General features: G+C 46.9%; 1 protein-coding gene across 1 annotated transcript in view; it reads left to right on the forward strand.

Moving 5' to 3' along the window:
* The window catches only part of VIPR1 (vasoactive intestinal peptide receptor 1), a 110,530-nt gene that overhangs the window by 58,139 nt on the left and 32,152 nt on the right, over positions 1-20,239 (forward strand). Inside the window, exon 3 of the mRNA XM_033165998.1 lies at positions 5,098-5,205. Within this exon, the coding sequence (XP_033021889.1) occupies positions 5,098-5,205 (108 nt within the window). The remainder of the gene's footprint in view (positions 1-5,097; positions 5,206-20,239) is intronic.

Below are 20,239 nucleotides of genomic sequence, written 5' to 3' on the forward strand. Positions count from 1 at the left end.
TTGGAAGATCCAGGAGAGATAAAAAAACTACTTCTTCACACAACACATAAATTATGGAGCTGACTCCCCCAGGAGGCAATGGTGGTCATGGACCTGAATGGGTTTAAAGAGGATTGGGAAAATCCAAGCAGGAGAAGACTATCAATGGCTACTAGCCAGGAGGGGCTACCTCCACAGTTGAGGCAGTAATGCTTCTGGGTACCAGTTGCTGTAAAACACAGGAAGGAAGATTGCATTTGTGCTGAGGTCTTGCTTGCAGATTTCCCCCAGGGATCTGGTTGGCTGCTGTGAAAACAGGATGTTGGTCTAGGTGGGCCATTGCCCTGATCCAGCAAGCTCTTCTGATGTTCTCAATGTTCAGTCCCTGGTATCTCCAGGTTGGACTTGGAATGTTCCCTGCCTGAAATCCTGATCAGGTACCATCGGTCAACCCTGAGCAAGCTGGACCAATGGTTTAACCCTATATAAAAGTTACAGGTGGGTAGCCGTGTTGGTCTGCCATAGTCAAAACAAAATAAAAAATTCTTTCCAGTAGCACCTTAGAGACCAACTAAGTTTGTTCTTGGTATATCCCGTATAAAAGGTAAAGGGACCCCTGACCATTAAGTCCAGTCGTGTCCGACTCTGGGGTTGTGGCGCTCATCTCACGTTACTGGCTGAGGGAGCCGGCGTACAGCTTCCGGGTCATGTGGCCAGCATGACAAAGCCGCTTCTGGCGAACCAGAGCAGCGCAGAGAAATGCCGTTTACCTTCCCGCTGGTGCGGTACCTATTTATCTACTTGCACTTTGACGTGCTTTCGAACTGCTAGGTGGGCAGGAGCTGGGACCGAGCAACGGGAGCTCACCCTGTCGCGGGGATTCGAACCGCCGACCTTCTGATCAGCAAGCCCTAGGCTCTGTGGTTTAACCCACAGTGCCACCCACATCCCTGTGTAAGGCACTCCTAAATGTCCCATGAAGAGGATCGTTCTCTATCATCAAGGGGCACATTTCTAACATTACCTATTTTAAAAGAGGGCTACTTCCATTAAAGTTCTGCAGCACCCTTTCTTTTTGCACTCCATCCATCCCTGTTGAGGGATTAAGATGCTGATAAAATCTAGACTAAAGGCTGAGTGTTCTCAGCAAGAAACTGGCTATATTGCATTTGTGGGCAGACTTCGCAAGTTCTCTAGTTAATAGCAGGCATTTGAAAGCAGGGATTTCTAGTCTTCTCAGCAGAGTTTATACATCCAGCTATTATTCCACTGTGCAGAGAAAAACCTTAAGTAGCTGAGAGAGTTCTGCTTAGTGGTTGCTACAGTGCCCTTACACGAGAGTTGGTGGAACTGAAAATATGACCGTTTCCATATTTCCTCTTGTACTAAATTAGAATTGCACTTCTGGGCATCAGCTTGGCTTTCGATCCTGATGGGTGTCCATGAAGGGATACGTCCATTCATGGAAAATCATTCGAATGGGGCACCCTTGAAGATAGGGTGCTGGTTCTCCTCCATGTGTCATGCAAAGGATTGTGGCAGGGTCACCAACCATATTGATGGACGGCTGAGTGCTGTGGACGCCACTTCCTTCTTTGACCTTTCTCTCCCAAAATTCTCTTAATGACCACTTTTGATCTCCAGGGGCTGTTCCAAGCCACTGGGTTTCTCTGCGGAGACTTGCAGCTTTCCAGTTGCATTGTAAGCTCTTCGTTTATTTTTTTCTGTTGGCAGATGAAACACAGGGAGAAATTTAAGACGCCTCTGCACTTATCAGATGAACCAAGTTAAAATACTCCCACAGTGGGGAAAGCGGGTCTCTTCCTCTCCCACCCACCCCAATACTCCTTTGAAAATGACTCACATCATCAACTCTGTGTTTACTTTTCTCGCCCGAGGAGCAAAGATAACCCTCAAGTATTCATGCTACTTCAACTCTTGCATATGTATAAGTTGTGCTTGAGATCCAAGGACTCTTGAGTTCCTTGGTGCAATTGGGTGTGATTTTCATTCTGCGGTGCAGCTCTGTGAAAAGACAGAAAATGGAGTGTGGCCTTTCAGATGCCGATAAATTTTGAGGATTTGCTGGGACGCTTGTTCTTTGGTGGTTTGAACTGGCCATCTTGATGCCTGGTTGAAGAGGAATGCTTAAAAAATCCTCGGGCAGTGGGTGCCTCCTAGCTTGTATGGGAGTGGCAGGGAAACTGCAACTCCCATCACCCCAAACTCCTGGCCACGCTAGGAGTTGCAGTTCATCAATAGCTGGATGGCTACAGATACCCTATGTTAGAGGGGCAACAAATTCCCCAAGCTCTTGTGGGGTATCTCATTCCAAACTCACCAGAAGAGATCCGAAGTCACCAGGAGACTCTCTCTCCTATCATTGACTCTTATTGGCAAAACATCAACTGGTTACCCTGAGTTACTATTCAGCGCTCAGCCTAACCAAGGAATAGACCAGGGGTCCCCAAACTAATGCCCGGGGGCCGGGTGTGGCCCAATTGCCTTCTAAATCCGGCATGCGGACGGTCTGGGAATCAGGGTGTTTTTACATGAGTAGAATGTGTCCTTTTCTTTAAAATGCATCTCTGGGTCGTTTGTTGGGCCCGCCTGGTGTTTTTACATGAGTAAAATGTGTGCTTTTATTTAAAATCCATCTCTGGGTTATTTGGGGGGCATAGGAATTTGTTCATATATTTTTTTCAAAATATAGTCCGGCCCCCCCACAAGTTCTGGGGGACAGTGGGCCCGCCCCCTGCTGAAAAGGTTTGCCGATCCCTGGAATAGACTGTCATCAACTTAGCATACCCAACACAGTTTGCCCCTTCCATGCCCCCCCCCTTGCTGGTCCCTCTAGTCTCTGTAGTCGGCAGCATGGCGCCCATGGATGCGACAGTTGTGCTTGAGGTCTTCTGGCACACGCAAAGCCTCAGAGGCCCTCCACTTGTTACCCTCTTTGGTTGTGAGGTGGTACGGATGGGTGCCTTTTTCCTCCCTTGAGGAAGGTGCCAAATGAGGAAGTTGGGGGTGTGGTCCTCTTTCCCACTTCCTCTTTCAGCTCTATGTGCTTTTCGAGGTTCCTGTCAATTCCTCTGGATCCATCACTCACCCAGATCCCTTGGAAAAGTGTGTTCTCCCTCTTTCCGCTTTGGGGTGGGCGGTGGTGATCCAGGGAGGGGGATAAAAAGGGTGTGCGGAGCCTTACAACACTCACTACTACAGCCAGTTTGGTGTAGTGGTTAAGAGCGGCAGACTCATAATCTGGGGAACCGGGTTCGTGTCTCCCCTCCTCCACATGCAGCTGCTGGGTGACCTTGGGCTAGTCACACTTCTCTGAAGTCTCTCAGCCCCACTCACCTCACAGAGTGTTTGTTGTGGGGGAGGAAGGGAAAGGAGAATGTTAGCCGCTTTGAGACTCCTTCGGGTAGTGATAAAGCGGGATATCAAATCCAAACTCCTCTTCTTCTTCACTCAAAAATCCAAATGTTCCCAAAGGCTTGCGATTGCTTAGTATCATTGCATCAGTTAAATGAGCAGAACACCCTGCTGCACAAATGAAGTTTGAACTCTCAATCAGAATCGGTTATTCCCTTCTCTGTCTTTTGCCTTTCGGTAGCCTGACTCACTCCATCCCTTGGGGTTTTTTAAGGAATGCCCAACTGGACTTGTCCCTCCCTAAAGCAGCTTTGCCTGGTGAAAATATGACACATCCCTTTTCTCATAGCATCAGTACACTTTCTAATGTCACCTCTAGAGAGCAAAATGAGAGGAGATCAGCAATAAATAAAAAAGGCAAACAAAAAGCTCACATTTCTTTAGCTCAGATGTTGTGTGGGATTGTTGTAAAGTCATACCATTCTACCAAGGCATCGTTTTTTTTTCATAGAGCGGAGTGAAAATGGCTTCCTGGAATTGTCTGCATTCATGGCTGATGTAATGTCGAGGGCAAGGAACATTTGCATTGCTATCTCACCTTTTTCCTCCAATGAGCTCAAGGTGGTGGTATACACTGCAGCCAGTCTGGCGCGGTGGTTAGAGTGTCAGACTCGGACCTGGGTTCGAATCCCCACTCTGCCATGAAGTTCTCCAGGTGATCTTGGGCTGGTCACTCACTCTCTGCCTGATCTACCTCACAGGGTGGTTGTGAGGGGGAAATGTGGAGGGGTGGAACTATTTACGCCACCTTGAGCTCCCTGGAGAAAAGGTGGGATATAACTAAAATAAATGAAATCATGAAATGAAATACTGTAGGTTCTTCACATTTAAACCCTGAAGCAACCTTGCGAGGCAGGGTAGGCTCTTATTGCTTGCAGGGAACAGGAATTCCCCATCAGTTTGCAACCTCCATAATGCATTGTTCTAGCCTGATGCATCACACCTAGGGCTGCATATTTTGCAGACCAGAAAAAAAGCTTGTTGGGAAAGGGGAGAGGACTGATTTTGACACCCGTTGCTCCTTCCATGTGCTGCCCCACCTGTGCAAATCTCACCCCACTGTTTCACCATGTGGAACAGGCAACTGAAGACTCTAGATCAGGCATAGGCAACCTTGGCCCTCCAGATGTTCTGGGACTACAACTCCCATCATCCCTGACCACTGGTCCTGTTAGCTAGGGATGATGGGAGTTGTAGTCCCAAAACATCTGGAGGGCCGAGGTTGCCTATGCCTGCTCTAAATCATGGGTAGGCAAACTATGGCCCGGGGGCTGGATCCAACCCAATCACCTTCTAAATCCGGCACACGGACGGTCCAGGAATCAGCGTGTTTTTACATGAGTAGAATGCGTCCTTTTCTTTAAAATGCATTTCTGGGTTATTTGTGGGGCCTGCCTGGTGTTTTCACATGAGTAGAATGTGTGCTTTTATTTAAAATGCATCTCTGGGTTATTTGTGGGGCATAGGAATTCGTGTGTTTTTTTCTTCCCCCCCCCAAAAAAAATATAATCCAGCCCCCGACAAGGACTGAGGGACAGTGAACCGGCCCCCTGCTGAAAAAGTTTGCTGACCCCTGCTCTAGATGTATGTGGCCTGCCATACAGTGCTGCCCCACATGAAGCGTGCAAAGCTTATCTCGGTTTTGCTGCTTCCATTGAAGTTTCCATTTCTTTTTCTTCTTAGGCTGCGGGAGTATGTGGGACAACCTTACTTGCTGGCCTGCAGGAAGTCTGGGCGAAGTCAAAGTCCTGCCCTGCCCCGTCTATTTCACCCTCTTTTCAAGGACTGCAGGTAAGTGGCTCTCCCAATTCAGAGTATACGGGAAGATGGCTTTGTCTGTGGGTTTATATCTGCGAGTCCTTCTGACTGAAGGTGAACAGCTTTGATTAACCACTTTATAAACGGGCGCCAAGTCTGATGGCAGGCATCTTGTCACCCCGAGGTGCCCGCACAATTTCTTTTCCCCCATTATGGAGAAAGCGAGTAGAGAAAGGTTTTACTCCGTCTCACCTAGCACCAGATCTCATGGACATCCAGTAGAACAGAATGTTGGAAGATTCAGGACAGAGTGGCTGGGGAAACCCAGCCAGGTGGGTGGGGTATAAATAATAAATTATTATAATAAAAGGAAATAATTCTTCACACAGTGCATTGTTAACTATGGAACTGCCTCCTACAGGACAGCCATCGGCCTGGATGGCAAGGGATTCCCGCACAGAGAGGTTGATGTTGCCAGCCTTTGTGTTGTGTTTGCAGGCATTTTTGCAACGCAGAGTTGGCCCGCCAATGGGCCTGGTGCCTGAAGCCAGCTCCCCATAGAGCACGTCCTTGGGGATTACACCTAAAGTCTTCAAAGGAGGGGGTGCAAAACATTATATCCCGAGAGCATCTCTCCTTGTCCCTTGTTGGAGATTCATTCCCCATGTGCAGTCATGGGATTGTTGTCTTTCACATGACAGTGTGTGTTTTGATTCCACAGGAATGGGATGTGACAAAAACAGGATGTTTGTCTTACTGTGTTCCCTGAAGTGGGACTATTGTCCTTTGCTCATTCTCTTTGCTGTCTGATGTTAGAGAGAGATGGAGCCATGATGAAGTGCTCTGTGTGTGTTTATATGTAAATAAAGTAGATTGCCCTAAATGCTGAGTTGCTGAGTTCTGTTACGCAACTGCGCAAACCTCTGCAGATCCCTAAGTGTGCTGATGTCTTCTGGCATCAGTTGCTGTGATGTTCAGGCCGAGGAATGCTTTTGAAGCTCCCGAACCATCGCCCAGGAGGAAGGGAACATACCAGTTGGGCATGTGTCTCTGCCAAGGTCCTACTTGTGTGTAGCACATTCCTGACACCCCTCTCATAGCTTCAGCAAGGTTGGGTCCAAAGCAGCAGTCAGTCAGGGCTCCCAGTCTCTTGGTGCAGTCTTCCTACTTCTTCCTACTTGTTCCCAGAACACCTTCAGATTTCAGAAAGGATACCTTTTCCTGTGACTTCACACACACCCCATCACCATGTCAACCTCCCAGATCTCCTGTCTCTGTCCACTCCTCAAAGAAGAGGGGAAGGATAACTTTTTGCATTGCCAGTGGCCCTCAATGATCCAGAACCTGGTTCCCCATTGTTTCTTAATGGCTCTGCACTTAGCTAGTACAGCCAGGTTGGTTTGCATACACTAAACCAATGAATTTCCTGTCTGGCCCAATTCTGCAGCTTGTATTTTCCCTTCATATCCCAGACATTAGCTAAATACTACCGTTTATTGCTTTCTACCATTCACGAACAGACTCTGCTACCTTAGATCTATGACAATATGTTCAGTGACAGTGTAGGCTGAACAGTTAGGGCCAGAGCTGCCAGCTTGCGAGGTGAGGTCAACTGTGGTGGGTGGGGCTGACATTGCGCACATGACACTGCGATGTCCCAAAGTTCCCATGAGCATAGTGCCTCCCTCCCTAAGCTGGCCACAAGCTTCCCGAGCTTTGGGGTGGAGGCACCAGGCCTCTGACAGGATGCTGGAGCCCTGCTGCCTCCTTCCCAAAGCCGAACAGGCTTTGGGAAGGTGGCAGAAGGGCTCTTGGACCCTTTAGGGGACTACCCTAGTCCCTCTAGTTTACAGACCACACACCACTGTTCACTGAGTTCCATAGTTAACTAGGCACTATGTGTCAGTTACAGGTGGGTAGCCGTGTTGGTCTGCCATAGTCGAAACAAAATAGGAAATTCTTTCCAGTAGCACCTTAGAGACCAACTGAGTTTGTTCTTGGTATGAGCTTTCATGTGCATGCACACTTCTTCAGATACCTGAAGAAGTGTGCATGCACACGAAAGCTCATACCAAGAACAAACTCAGTTGGTCTCTAAGGTGCTACTGGAAAGAATTTCCTATTTTGTTAGGCACTATGTGGACAGTGCTTAGTTAAACTATGCCTTTCACCATCCTCGATCTCCCAACACTCAGCTTATTTTTTATTATTAGTATTATTTATTCTTTTCAAGTAAACAAAAATACATCCAAACAATCAAACAAACATACAAAATACAACAAAAATGCTAAAAACAAAAACATAACAAGTAAGTAGTAATAAATCTTTAATACGGCCAAAGACCAGCAAGACAGTTAACAATTCAATTCATAGATAATGTCTGTATACTAAAATTACAAATAAATATTGCAGCATTTTAAAATTTTATAAAACTTTTTGTGATACGACTCAGCGATATATCGCCGCTCTGGTGGTGTCCCAACAGGGATTATCAAGGCTCTTTATCATTGGAGTTTGTTGACATCGTGGCGTCTTATTCTTGACGCGATGTAGCCAAATTTAGCTACGATCCTAGTAGTCTTTGAATCTGAGTCAGCCAAAAGGTATCTGGTATATGCTTCAGTTGGTCGACCAGGTAGTTTCATTAGGAGCGGTTCAATCAACTCCTTCCTCGTGTCGCGGTACAATGTGCAATGCAGGAGGACATGCCCAATAGATTCAATCTCGTTGTTATCACAAGGGCATAACCTCTGATCTATCGGCGTCTGATTGTATCTGCCGGATAGTAACGCCGAGGGAAGGGCGTTAAATCGGGCCCTAGAGAATGCCCAGCGATGTTCGGGATTGTCTAATGATTTTAGGTAGTTTGCTGGGTGTGTCTTTCGATGGTCATATAAGTGCCTATGAATAGTTGAGAGTCGAGGGAGGTCATTTTGGCGTTCAATATCAAAAATTCTTTCCTTGATTAGGTTTTTCGCCCTTTCCATTCCCAGGCTCAGAAGATGCCCTGTTGAGAATCCATAAACAAAGGAAAATTCTTGTTACGCCTCTATCTTTTTTTTTTTTTAACATTGTTAATTGACTTCCCTCAATCCTTTCCTTCTGAGTTTCACTTTAAATCATCCTTAGCAGTTTTGTTTATTATAGTACCTAACATTTTAACAATAGTTACCATTTAAACTGATATTTTACCTATATTATAAATCTAGACTCTAAATTTTAAACTAAAATCTAACTTAATGCTAGAAGCCTATCTCTCCTCTAAGAGTCCATAATTCTAAACATTGCAATACTTTTTCAAATAAACTTTAAATTTCTCCCAATCTTCTTCCACCGTATCTTCTTTCTGGTCGCACAGTCTCCCCGTCAATTCAGCAAATTGCATGAAGTCCATCATCTTCATTTGCCATTCATTGATCGTCGGTATCTCTTGTGTCTTCCAGTTCTTGGCAAGAAGTATTCTGACAGCTGTTGTGGCATACAAAAAGAATGTTGTGACCTTTTTAGGGATTTCTCCCCCTACTATTTCAAGTAGAAAGGCTTCTGTTTTTTTTTCTTTCTTTTTTTTGACAAATGTGCTTTTAAACACCTTTTTCAGTTCATTATAGATCTTTTCCCAGAAGTCTTTTACTTTGGGGCAAGTCCACCACATGTGGTAAAAGGTTCCTTCTTTTTCATTACATTCCCAACACTCAGCTTCATTGAATGGCCCCAAACTCTAGCGTTATGTTTGAGTCTGCCATCTTAAATGCACCAGGTACCTTGGTTCTCGAATGTAACCCGTTCCGGAAGACCGTTTGAGTTCCGAAGCATTCAAAAACCGAGGCGCAAAGGGGTGTCTGCAAATTCAATTGAGAAAACTGAAAAACACGCAGAGGAAGCTGTTTGACTTCCGTGGCGCGTTAGAAAACGGAAGCATTTACTTTCGGGTTTTTGGCATTCGGGTTCCAAAACATTCATCAACAGAGACGTTCGAGAACCGAGGTATTTAGTACTTACTGATTGCAGTGGGGTTTGCTTCTGTTCGGCAGTGGAATTTGCTACCAAGGAGTGTGGTGGAGTCTCCTTCTTTGGAGGTCTTTAAGCGGAGGCTTGACAGCCATCTGTCAGGAATGCTTTGATGGTGTTTCCTGCTTGACAGGGGGTTGGACTGGATGGCCCTTGTGGTCTCTTCCAACTCTAGGATTCTATGATTCTTCTTCATTGATTGGCTCGTGCTGCCCGGCCAATCAAGATGTTCCTCAGGAGAGCTTCGACATTATCTTTCCCTTTTATTTTTATTTTCTTGACACCATGCCAAGAGTTATTTTGAACACATCTCTCCCAGTCGTGCCTCCATCATGCCAGGAACCATGTAAATGAAACGGTGATTTTTATTTTTTTGGAAATTTTTATTTCTGTTCTTGGGTCCCCTGACTTAAGAGCTTTTTTGGCAAGCACAGCTAATTTGATAGGCAGGATCAGATCTGTCAAAACACTTTCACTGGAGATGGGCTGAGCTCCAGAAAGCTCATCCCCTGTTCCCCGTTGCGTCCACTCAAACTTTTGTCAGGGCTGGTTGTAAAGAGCCCGTCCGTTTCTAAATCTCAGACTTCATGACAGCCCCTTGTTCTTTGGCAGTCGCTGTGAATGCAGTGAGGCAAGGGCAGAAGAGATAGATCCGCTGATTGCGAAACACTCGCGCTGAACAGCTGATTCACTAAACGGTTCAACTTTCCCCAAGAGTTTACTCGCTGCAGTCATTACATCTGTCTTCTGCAGCCTTTTGAAATGTCATCATAAAACGGTGGGCATTTTTTAACTCTACCTCTGCTGATATTTGGTAGGGTTGGCAGTGGTCAGATCATGGTATCATCATCATCATCATCATCATCATTTATTACTCTGGGTGGCTTCCAACAGTATATTAAAAACACAATAAAACACCAGACATTAAAAACTTCCCTAAACAAGGCTGCCTTCAGATGTCTTCTAAAAGTCAGGCCTTTAGAGCTGGACCATAAAGAAGGCTGATTGCCGAAGAATTGATGCTATTGAATTCTGGTGCTGGAGGAGACTCTTGAGAGTCCCATGGACTGCAAGAAGATCAAACCTATCCATTCTCAAAGAAATCAGCCCTGAGTGCTCACTAGAAGGACAGATCCTGAAGTTGAGGCTCCAGTACTTTGGCCACCTCATGAGAAGGGAAGACTCCCTGGAAAAGACGCTGATGTTGGGAAAGATGGAGGGCACAAGGAGAAGGGGACGACAGAGGATGAGATGGTTGGACAGTGTTCTCGAAGCTACTAACATGAGTTTGGCCAAACTGCGAGAGGCAGTGAAGGATAGGCATGCCTGGCGTGCTCTGGTCCATGGGGTCACGAAGAGTCGGACACGACTGAACGACTCAACAACAACAACAACAAAAGTCAGGTAGCTGTTTATCTCCTTGACATCTGATGGGAGGGCATTCCACACGGCAGGTGCCACTACCGAGAAGGCCCTCTGCCTGGTTCCCTGTAACTTCACTTCTCGTAGGGAAGGAACCGCCAGAAGGCCCTCAGAGCTAGAACTCAGTGTTTGAGCTGAACGATGGGGTGGAGATGCTCCTTCAGGTATACTCTAGGATTATAGAGTTGGAAGGGACCTCAAGGATCATTTAGTGCAACCCCCTGCAATGCAGGAATATGCAGCTGTCCCAAAAAGGGGATCAAACCTGCCATCTTGGCATTATCAACACCATGCTCTAACCAACTGAGCTATTGCTGGCACCTGCATTGCCAGTCGGTTGTTGCTGTCAGGGCAAGCCTTGGGGTGTGGGCAGCTATCTCCAAATGTAGGTGCTAAAAGGGTGTTTTTCAGGCCAATGTCTCTGGCTCTGTATTGCTGGATTTGGAGTCACTGAAGTGCTGCACACAGGAAATCAGGTGCTTTTTGATGGACCACACAAGGGCAGCTCCCGGAATTTATAGCATGCCTGGCCAATCCAGAGGCTTCAAACATCCTGTCAATCACACAGACAGACACTGCACAACCCCGTTCCGTTTTGTGCCCAAAGAAGGAACTGGTGCAAGCTTAACATTCTAGGCCAAACTGTGCATGGCATTCAATGGCACTAGATGAAAACTCTCCCAAAGCCTTGCTTGAAGGAGTTTGGTGCCCTCTAACAGCCTGACTGGACGTGGGTGGCGCTGTGGTCTAAACCACTGAGCCTAGGACTTGCCGATCAGAAGGTCGGTGGTTTGAATCCCCGCAACGGGGTAAGCTCCTGTTGCTCAGTCCCAACTCCTGCCCACCTAGCAGTTCGAAAGCACGTCAAAGTGCAAGTAGATAAATAGGTACGGCTCTGGCGGGAAGGTAAGCGGCGTTTCCGTGCACTGCTCGGGTTCGCCAGAAGAGGCTTAGTCATGCTGGCCACATGGTGGACAAACGCCGACTCCCTCGGCCTATAGAGCGAGATGAGCGCCGCAACCCCAGAGTCATCCGCGACTGGACCTAACGGCCAGGAGTACCTTTACCATTAGGGAGACAAGTAGGGACGTGGGTAGCGCTGTGGTCTAAACTACAGAGCCGAGGGCTTGTTGATCGGAAGGTCGGCGGTTCAAATCCCTGTGATGCGGTGAGCTCCCGTTGCTCGGTCCCTGCTCCTGCCAACCTAGCAGTTCGAAAGCACGTCAAAGTGCAAGTAGATAAATAAGTACCACTCCAGCAGGAAGGTAAATGACGTTTCCGTGTGCTGCTCTGGTTCTCCAGAAGAGACTTAATCATGCTGGCCACATGGTGGACAAACACCGGCTCCCTCGGCCTATAGAGCGAGATGAGCGCCGCAACCCCAGAGTCATCCGCGACTGGACCTAACGGCCAGGGGTACCTTTACCTTTAAACAGCCTGACTGCAAGCATGTGATGCTCCTTAGCTAGCCAGGATAAATGCAGGGGCCAGGGCAGAATTGAGAAAGATCAGCCTTAGCTGAATCATTTAAGTGCTGAGCTGTTTGTCTTCCCCCTCACTGCAGCTGACATCTTGTCCACATCACCAGCTCAGTTTCCAGGCTTTTTTTCCCCCTTTCTGTTTTCCATTCTCCAAGGCACCAGGATTCCTACCATCTTCCCCATTGCTGGCTGCCAAATGAAATTCCAGTAAATCATTTTGCACTTGCTATATGCTCTTTCTGCAGACTGTGCAGTCTGCTGGCTTCAGATGGCATCATTCCAGCCCCCCCTCCCAAAAAACATGCATTATCTCCAGACTATATTTCTACACCTAGAAATTGAACGAGATGCCTTTTCACCCTGGAAGCCCTCTCTAAGTAGCGCTAACAGGAACCAGCAAGTTTACTCCCACAGCTTCCTCTGTAGATCAAGTTCTTCTATTGAGCTTCCTCTTGTGGCATGGTCTTCCTCTTGTGGCAAGCTAGAGGCTTGTGGTATTATGTCTCTGTAAAACACGAATCTTTTTATAAGGTGATGGGGGTGAGACCCTTACAAATAATTACAGAAACAAAAGCCACAACAAAATGCTTATAGTCAGGATACCACTGTTTCTTCCCAACACTTATCATTCCAGAGGGCCAGTGTGGTGTAGTGGTTAAGAGCGGTAGACTCATAATCTGGTGAACTGGGTTCGCGTCCCCGCTCCTCCACATGCAGCTGCTGGGTGACCTTGGGCTAGTCACACTTCTCTGAAGTCTTTCATCCCCACTCACCTCACAGAGTGTTTGTTGTGGGGGAGGAAGGGAAAGGAGACTGTTAGTCGCTTTGAGACTCCTTCGGGTAGTGATAAAGCCGGATATCAAATCCAAACTCTCCTCCTCCTCCTCCTCCTCCTCCTCCTTCTTCTTCCACACCTAGTCTTCACTGAAACATTTTGGGGTTCCCCTAACACCCACCCTTTTTAGGCTTTATTCCCACAGATTATTTTTCTATTTCTGCAAACCTTGGGATTCCCACAGTCCTGCCTTGCTTCTGGGCTGTGTGTGTGTGTGTGTCATTTTAACTATGTAAGTACACTCGTACCTCGGAAGTCTAACGGAATCCGTTCTGGAAGTCTATTCGACTTCCAAAACATTCAGAAACGAAGGTGCGGCTTCTGGTTGGCTGCAGGAAGCTCCTGCAGCCAATCGTAACCCATGGAACTCTAGCCGGACGTTCGGGTACCAAAAGAACGTTCGCAAACCAGATCACTCACTTCTGGGTGTGCAGCGTTCGGCAGCCAATACATTTGACTCGCAAGGCGTTTGACCTCCGAGGTACGACTGTAAGGGCATGCATAGCCTGAATTTTGGAATTAGAGGAAAGTATGCAATTGACAGTAGCCACCAGGGGTAAATCACACCAAGCAGAATCTACACAGGAGTGTCATGCCTAATGAGCAACTCTTCTCCATCGGGTCTTTATTAAAATTGTGCACCGCTTCCCACTCAGAAAGTTTGGAAGTGGTTTGCAACCAAGCCAAAATACAACAAAATGATCACAGAAGCCTAATTATAAACAATTTTAACTGTACGATGCCATGTCATTGGTGTTGCCCAGAAAAAGGGGGAATGTCTTTGCGGATGACAAGCTTGGCACCAGGTGAGCCACCTGAGAAGAGCATTCCCTAAATGGGGCCACCACGGAAAAGGCATGTCCTCTCATCACCATCCTCTGGACTTCCCTTAGAGGTAGAACACAGAGAAGGTGGGTCTCAGACAATGAACTCTGGGTCATGGCATCTTTCTGTGCAGAGAGGCAGTCCTTTAAGGTCCCGAGCAGTATTTGGCTTTAAAGGTCAAAGCCAGCATTTTGAATTGGGTGCAGAAACTGCTAGGCAGGCAATGCATTCAGGTCAGTTTATATGGTCCAGATTATCTGTTCATGCTTTCCTTTCCTAGCTGTCATGTTCCGCACAAGCTGTAGTTTCCAAACAGTCTTCAAAGGTAGCCCCACGTGCAATGCATTGCAGTAGTCTAATTTGGAGGGTCCCATCTCCCCTGATCATTGGCCATTCCAGCTGGGGATGATGGGAGTTGGGAGTCCAGAGGGCAGCGCAAGAACTACCCCTGAGCTCAGTGTTAGAGAGGACTACTTGCAGAGGGTCTCTGATTCAGTCCCTGACATCTCCAGTTAAAATGGGATCAGATTACAAGTGGTGGAAAACATCTGGTGTGGCCCCGGAGAGCCAGAGCAGATACGACTAATCTAGATCAGGGGTGCCCAAACGTTTTTCAAAGAGGGCCAGGTTTGATTAAGTGATTAAGGATTGAAGTTTTTGAGCTTTTTTTTTTTAGGATTTTACCCCAGGAGATAAACAGATTAGGCCCCCGAGACGGACTTTGGACATCCCTGATCCCGATGGACCAGTGATCTGACCATTTGGCTCAGCATAAGACGGATTCCTGTCTTCGTATTACCAAAACACTCTCCAGCGTTAATTCTTTTCCATGGAAAAAAAAAATGTGACATGCCAAGAAGGGACTTCTTATTTTTATTTTTCCGACCAAATCAGGGTTTTGGTCTCGTTTCTTGGCCAGGAACACTTATTACAAAATTGATTGCTGTCTCTTTAGCTCCATTTCTATGTTGGACCACGTACAGGAGGGGTTTTTTTTTTCCCCTTCTCTATCCCGGATCATTTTGTTCTCTTTTCTGCTTTTTGCCCCGGCAGAATCAATCACGCCGCCTCCCAGAAACGAGGCAGCAAACATAAACAGTCCCTTACAATTTCGCCGCCGTCTCCATCATCGTCAAGCCGTTCCCGTGGAGAAAAAGTGATACGTTTTGGACTCTTGCTTACATTTTTCAGGGGAATGCTGGGTAAACACGGAACTCGGAGTGTCGCCAAGTGAAGCAAGCCAACAATTCCGTGGAGAATAGAGCAGTTGGGATATGAAAGTCATTTTCATCCCATTCAGCTGCGGTGTCAGGCAAAATGAACTGTACAGAGTCATTCCTTCACAACAGGGTTAGTGAAGCTCAATTCTGGTGGTCAAATGTGGCCCTCCAGGCCACTTGTATTTGGCCCTTGGGAATATCTCCAGGCCACATACCTTCCTGAGCCACACCCTTCTCCCCCCTAGGCCACTCCCCTCACCAGCCCAACTTCATAGCTTCCTTAAGTGTTGGAATATCTCCTTGATCTCTGATAATGCTTCTTGAATTTCCAGGTTGAGGATATGTTGGAATATTCATGACCGATAAAAGAAAGCATGCAACCCATAGTTAGACTATGGAACTCCCTGCCACAAGAGACAGTGATAGCCACCAAAAAGAGAATTGGACAAGCTCGTGAAGGAGGCAGCTATTAATGGCTCTTAGTCGTCAGATTTGCAGATGACACCAAACTGGGAAGGGTAGCTAATGCTGCAGATGACAGAATCAGAATTCAAAATGACCTTAACGGATTGGAGAACTGGGCACAAGCTAACAAAATGGATTTCAATGGGGGCAATTGTAAGGTTCTGCGCTTAGGCAGGAAGAACCAGATGCACAAATATAGGATGGGGGACACCTGGCTTAAGAACATTACCTGTGAAAAGGATCTAAGGGTCTTGGTGGACCACAAGCTGAACATGAGTCCACAGTGTGATGCAGCAGGAAAAAAAGCTAATGCTATTCTAGGCTGAATCAACAGATGTCATAGTCCCACTCTATTCTGCCTTAGTCAGACCACACTTGGAATAGTGTGTCCAATTCTCGGCACCACAATTTAAGAATCATAGAATCCTAGAGTTGGAAGAGACCACAAGGGCCATCCAGTCCAACCCCCTGCCAAGCAGGAAACACCATCAAAGCATTCCTGACAGATGGCTGTCAAGCCTCCGCTTCAAGACCTCCAAAGAAGGAGACTCCACCACACTCCTTGGCAGCAAATTCCACTGCCGAACAGCTCTCACTGTCAGGAAGTTCTTCTTAATGTTTAGGTGGAATCTTCTTTCTTGTGATTTGAATCCATTGCCCCGTGTCCGCTTCTCTGGAGCAGCAGAAAACAACCTTTCACCCTCCTCTATATGACATCCTTTTATATATTTGAACATGGCTATCATATCACCCCTTAACCTTCTCTTCTCCAGGCTAAACATACCCAGCTCCCTAAGCCGTTCCTCATAAGGCATCGTTTCCAGGCCTTTGACCATTTTGGTTGCCCTCCTCTGGACACGTTCCAGTTTGTCAGTATCCTTCTTGAACTGTGGTGCCCAGAAGGATGTTGACAAGCTGGAATGTGTGCAGAGGAAGGCAACCGAGGATCTGGAAACTAAGCCTTTAAGGAGCTGGTTAGGTTTAGCCTGAAAAGAGGAGACTGGGAGGAGATATGATAGCCATCTTCAAATATCTTAAGGGCTGACACATGGAACATGCTTGTTTTCTCCTGCTCTTGAGGGTAGGACTCAAGGCAATGGCTTCAAGTTACAAGAATGGAGATGCCGACTTAACATTTGGAAAATCTTTCTGACAGTCAGAGGTGTTCAGCAGTGGAACAGACACCCATAAGAGGGGTGAACTCACCTTTCTTGAAGGTTTTGAAACAGAAGTTTGATGGCCATCTGTCATGGATGCTTTAGCTGAGATTCCTGCATTGCAGGGGGTTGGACTAGATGACTCTTGGGGTCCCTTCCAACTCTAAGATTCTATGATTTATAACCTGCCTTTTCCCCTGATGAGGCTCCAGGCAGCTTACAGATAAAAATAAGAACCACTAAAAACATGGGGAGGGGGGAACTATTATTATTATTATTATTATTATTATTATTATTATTAAATGAAACAAGTGATAGAGGTAAAACTATACACAGATATAAAAATCTATTAAGCACCAGCTTAATATGAAGAAATAGGGATGTGGGTGGCACTGTGGTGTAAACCACTGAGCCTAGGGCGTGCTGATCAGAAGGTTGGTGGTTTGAATCCCCGCAACGGGGTGAGCTCCTGTTCCTCAGTCCCTGCTTCTGCCAACCTAGCAGTTTGAAAGCACATCAAAGTGCAAGTAGATAAATAGGTACCACTCCGGCAGGAAGGTAAACGGCATCTCCGTGCACTGCTCTGGTTCGCCAGAAGCGGCTTAGTCATGCTGGCCACATGACCCAGAAGCTGTACGCCGGCTCCCTTGGCCAGTAAAGCGAGATGAGCGCCGCGCCGCCGCAACCCCAGAGTCGTCTGCAACTGGACCGAACGGTCAGGGGTCCCTTTACCTTTACCTAATATGAAGAAAGGCAAACTGATGCCAGTGTACTGGAAGAAGCAAAGATCACCAGTGCCGAAGCAATGATTCTGCAACATCAACTTCGTTGGACTGGTTGTGTTGTTTGGATGCCTGGTTATCGTCTTCCAAAGTAACTACTCTATTTCTAACTTATGAATGGAAAGCAAAATACCGGTGGTCAACAAAAGAGACTTAAAGATGCTCTCAGGGCAAATCTTTAAAAATGCAGTATATGCGTCGATAATTGGGGAGCACTGGCCTGTGAGTGCTCCAGTTGGAGAAAAGCCTCTACCAAAGGCATCATGGAAGCGCGAACTCAGGACAAAAGGGAGAAAAGAGCTAAGAGAAAGGCATGTTTGGCAAACCCTCACCGTTATCAACTCCCGCCCGGAAACCTATGCCCCCACTGTGGAAGGACGTGTGGATCCATAATTGGCCTCCACAGTCACTTAAGGACTCACTGTTAAGACCATATTCATGGAAGATGATCTTACTCGGCTACGAGTGATTGCCAGGGAGAGAAGAGAAGCTCTGCCTCCACAGCTGGATACAGGATGCTGACCTCCCTGCCACCTTTCCCCTCTTCCTCCCAATAAGCACCACTGCCCCTGCTGGTGGGAAGCTAGCATTGCAGCTCTGCCCCACCAGCCGAGCCATTTCTACTCTGCGCATGTTCCAACCATTCCCATGGCGTTCCAGAGTTTGGGGCACGGAAATATTCTGGGGTTCAAAGAAAGCGCTAGATAAGAAAGGCAGACGAATCCAGAAAGGGAGCAGAATCTGTTTCAAATCTCCGATCAATGTGAGCGGAAGGGGCGCGAAACTTTTTGTCAATGGGAGGGCACTTCAGTCAAGTGTAAGGAACAGGAGAACAAAGGCGTCACGGAGAGGATGAGCTTTAAGAAGAGGCAGAAATTGCATTTAGGCGAGTTGCCTATTGATAGCCAAACCCACACAGCAGAGCTAATACGCCAAGCACTTAGAGAAACAAAGCACAGCACGGCTGAGTACTTGTTACGGTGCTGTCAAAATGTGGGCAGTTCATATAACCCAGCAGGAGTTTCTGGGGATTCGGTGTTATTAAGAATTAAGAAATGCGCCTGGGCTGCACAGAAAGTTTGGCCGCATTTGCAAACTTTGGCATTTGGGGGCATCTTTGGACAGAAAGGCAGGTTGCAAATTTAGGTCGTAAAAGGACAGATAAATAATACAAATGGCTTTGCAGATAATACAGTTATACAAATAATACAAATGACTGCCACGGTGCATGGAGGCAGAAAGTCAGGTTGTGCATCTGCAACAGTGAGCGGAAGAGAGAAGAAATGCCATAGTGCATTTGCAGCAGCACAACCAGACGCCTTCCTCTGCCCTAGCTGCAACAAAACATGTCTCTCCTGTATCGCTCTCCGCAGCCAGCGCAGGCGCTGCAACCTTCCAGCAGTTTGACTTCACCTCCAAAGTGCACTCCTTCATTGTCTCCCAAGACAAATGGATGCCAACATTTGCAGGGTTGCAGAAAACGCTGAGATGGTTGGACAGTGTTCTTGAAGCTACCAACATAAGTCTGACCAAACTGCGAGAGGCAGTGGAAGACAGGAGTACCTGGCGTGCTCTGGTCCATGGGGTCACAAAGAGGCACTCCTGTCTTCCACTGCCTCCCGCAGTTTGGTCAGACTTATGTTGGTAGCTTCGAGAACACTGTCCAACCATCTCATCCTCTGTCGTCCCCTTCTCCTTGTGCCCCCCATCTTTCCCAACATCAGGGTCTTTTCCAGGGAGTCTTCTCTTCTCGTGAGGTGGCCAAAGTACTGGAGCCTCAGCTTCAGGATCTGTCCTTCCAGTGAGCACTCAGAGCTGATTTCCTTCATAATGGATAGGTTTGATATTCTTGCAGTCCATGGGACTCTCTAGAGTCTCCTCCAGCACCATAATTCAAAAGCATCAATTCTTCGGCGATCAGTCTTCTTTATGGTCCAGCTCTCACTTCCATACATCACTACTGGGAAAACCATACCTTTAACTATACAAACCTTTGTTGGCAAGGTGATGTCTCTGCTTTTTAAGATGCTGTCTAGGTTTGTCATTTCTTTCCTCCCAAGAAGCAGGCGTCTTCTAATTTCGTGATTGCTGTCACCATCTGCAGTGATCATGGATCCCAAGAAAGTAAAACCTCTCACTGCCTTCATTTCTTCCCCTTCTATTTGCCAGGAAGTGATGGGACCAGTGGCCATGATCTTAGTTTTTTTGATGTTGAGCTTCAGACCATATTTTGCGTTCTCCTCTTTCACCCTCATTAAAAGGTTCTTTAATTCCTCCTCACTTTCTGCCATCAAGGTTGTGTCATCAGCATATCTGAGGTTGTTGATATTTCTTCCGGCAATCTTAATTCCGGCTTGGGATTCATCCAGTCCAGCCTTTCGCATGATGAATTCTGCATATAAGTTAAATAAGCAGGGAGACAATATACAGCCTTGTCATACTCCTCTCCCAATTCTGAACCAATCAGTTGTTCCATATTCAGTTCTAACTGTAGCTTCTTGTCCCACATAGAGATTTCTCAGGAGACAAATGAGGTGATCCAGCACTCCCATTTCTTTAAGAACTTGCCATAGTTTGCTGTGGTCGACACAGTCAAATGCTTTTGCGTAGTTCCTTTGGATACAGTAGCTATTTTGTGACTGGCACCCACAGACTTTTCTCCACATCCCAAAAGGGGCAACTGGCCCAGAGAGGTTGGTGTCCCCTGCTGCATCCCATAATGAGTGAGATATAGAGCAATAAGCTTTGGCAAATTGCCCTTCTTGAAAAGGTATCTCATAAACTAAAAATATCAAAAGGGCAGAGCTCGAATGACCATATAGACCGGGGTTTCCCAGACTTGGGTCTCCAGTTGTTCTTGAACTACAGTTCC

This window comes from Lacerta agilis, chromosome 12 (genome assembly GCF_009819535.1).
Source record: "Lacerta agilis isolate rLacAgi1 chromosome 12, rLacAgi1.pri, whole genome shotgun sequence".
NCBI lineage: Eukaryota > Metazoa > Chordata > Lepidosauria > Squamata > Lacertidae > Lacerta > Lacerta agilis.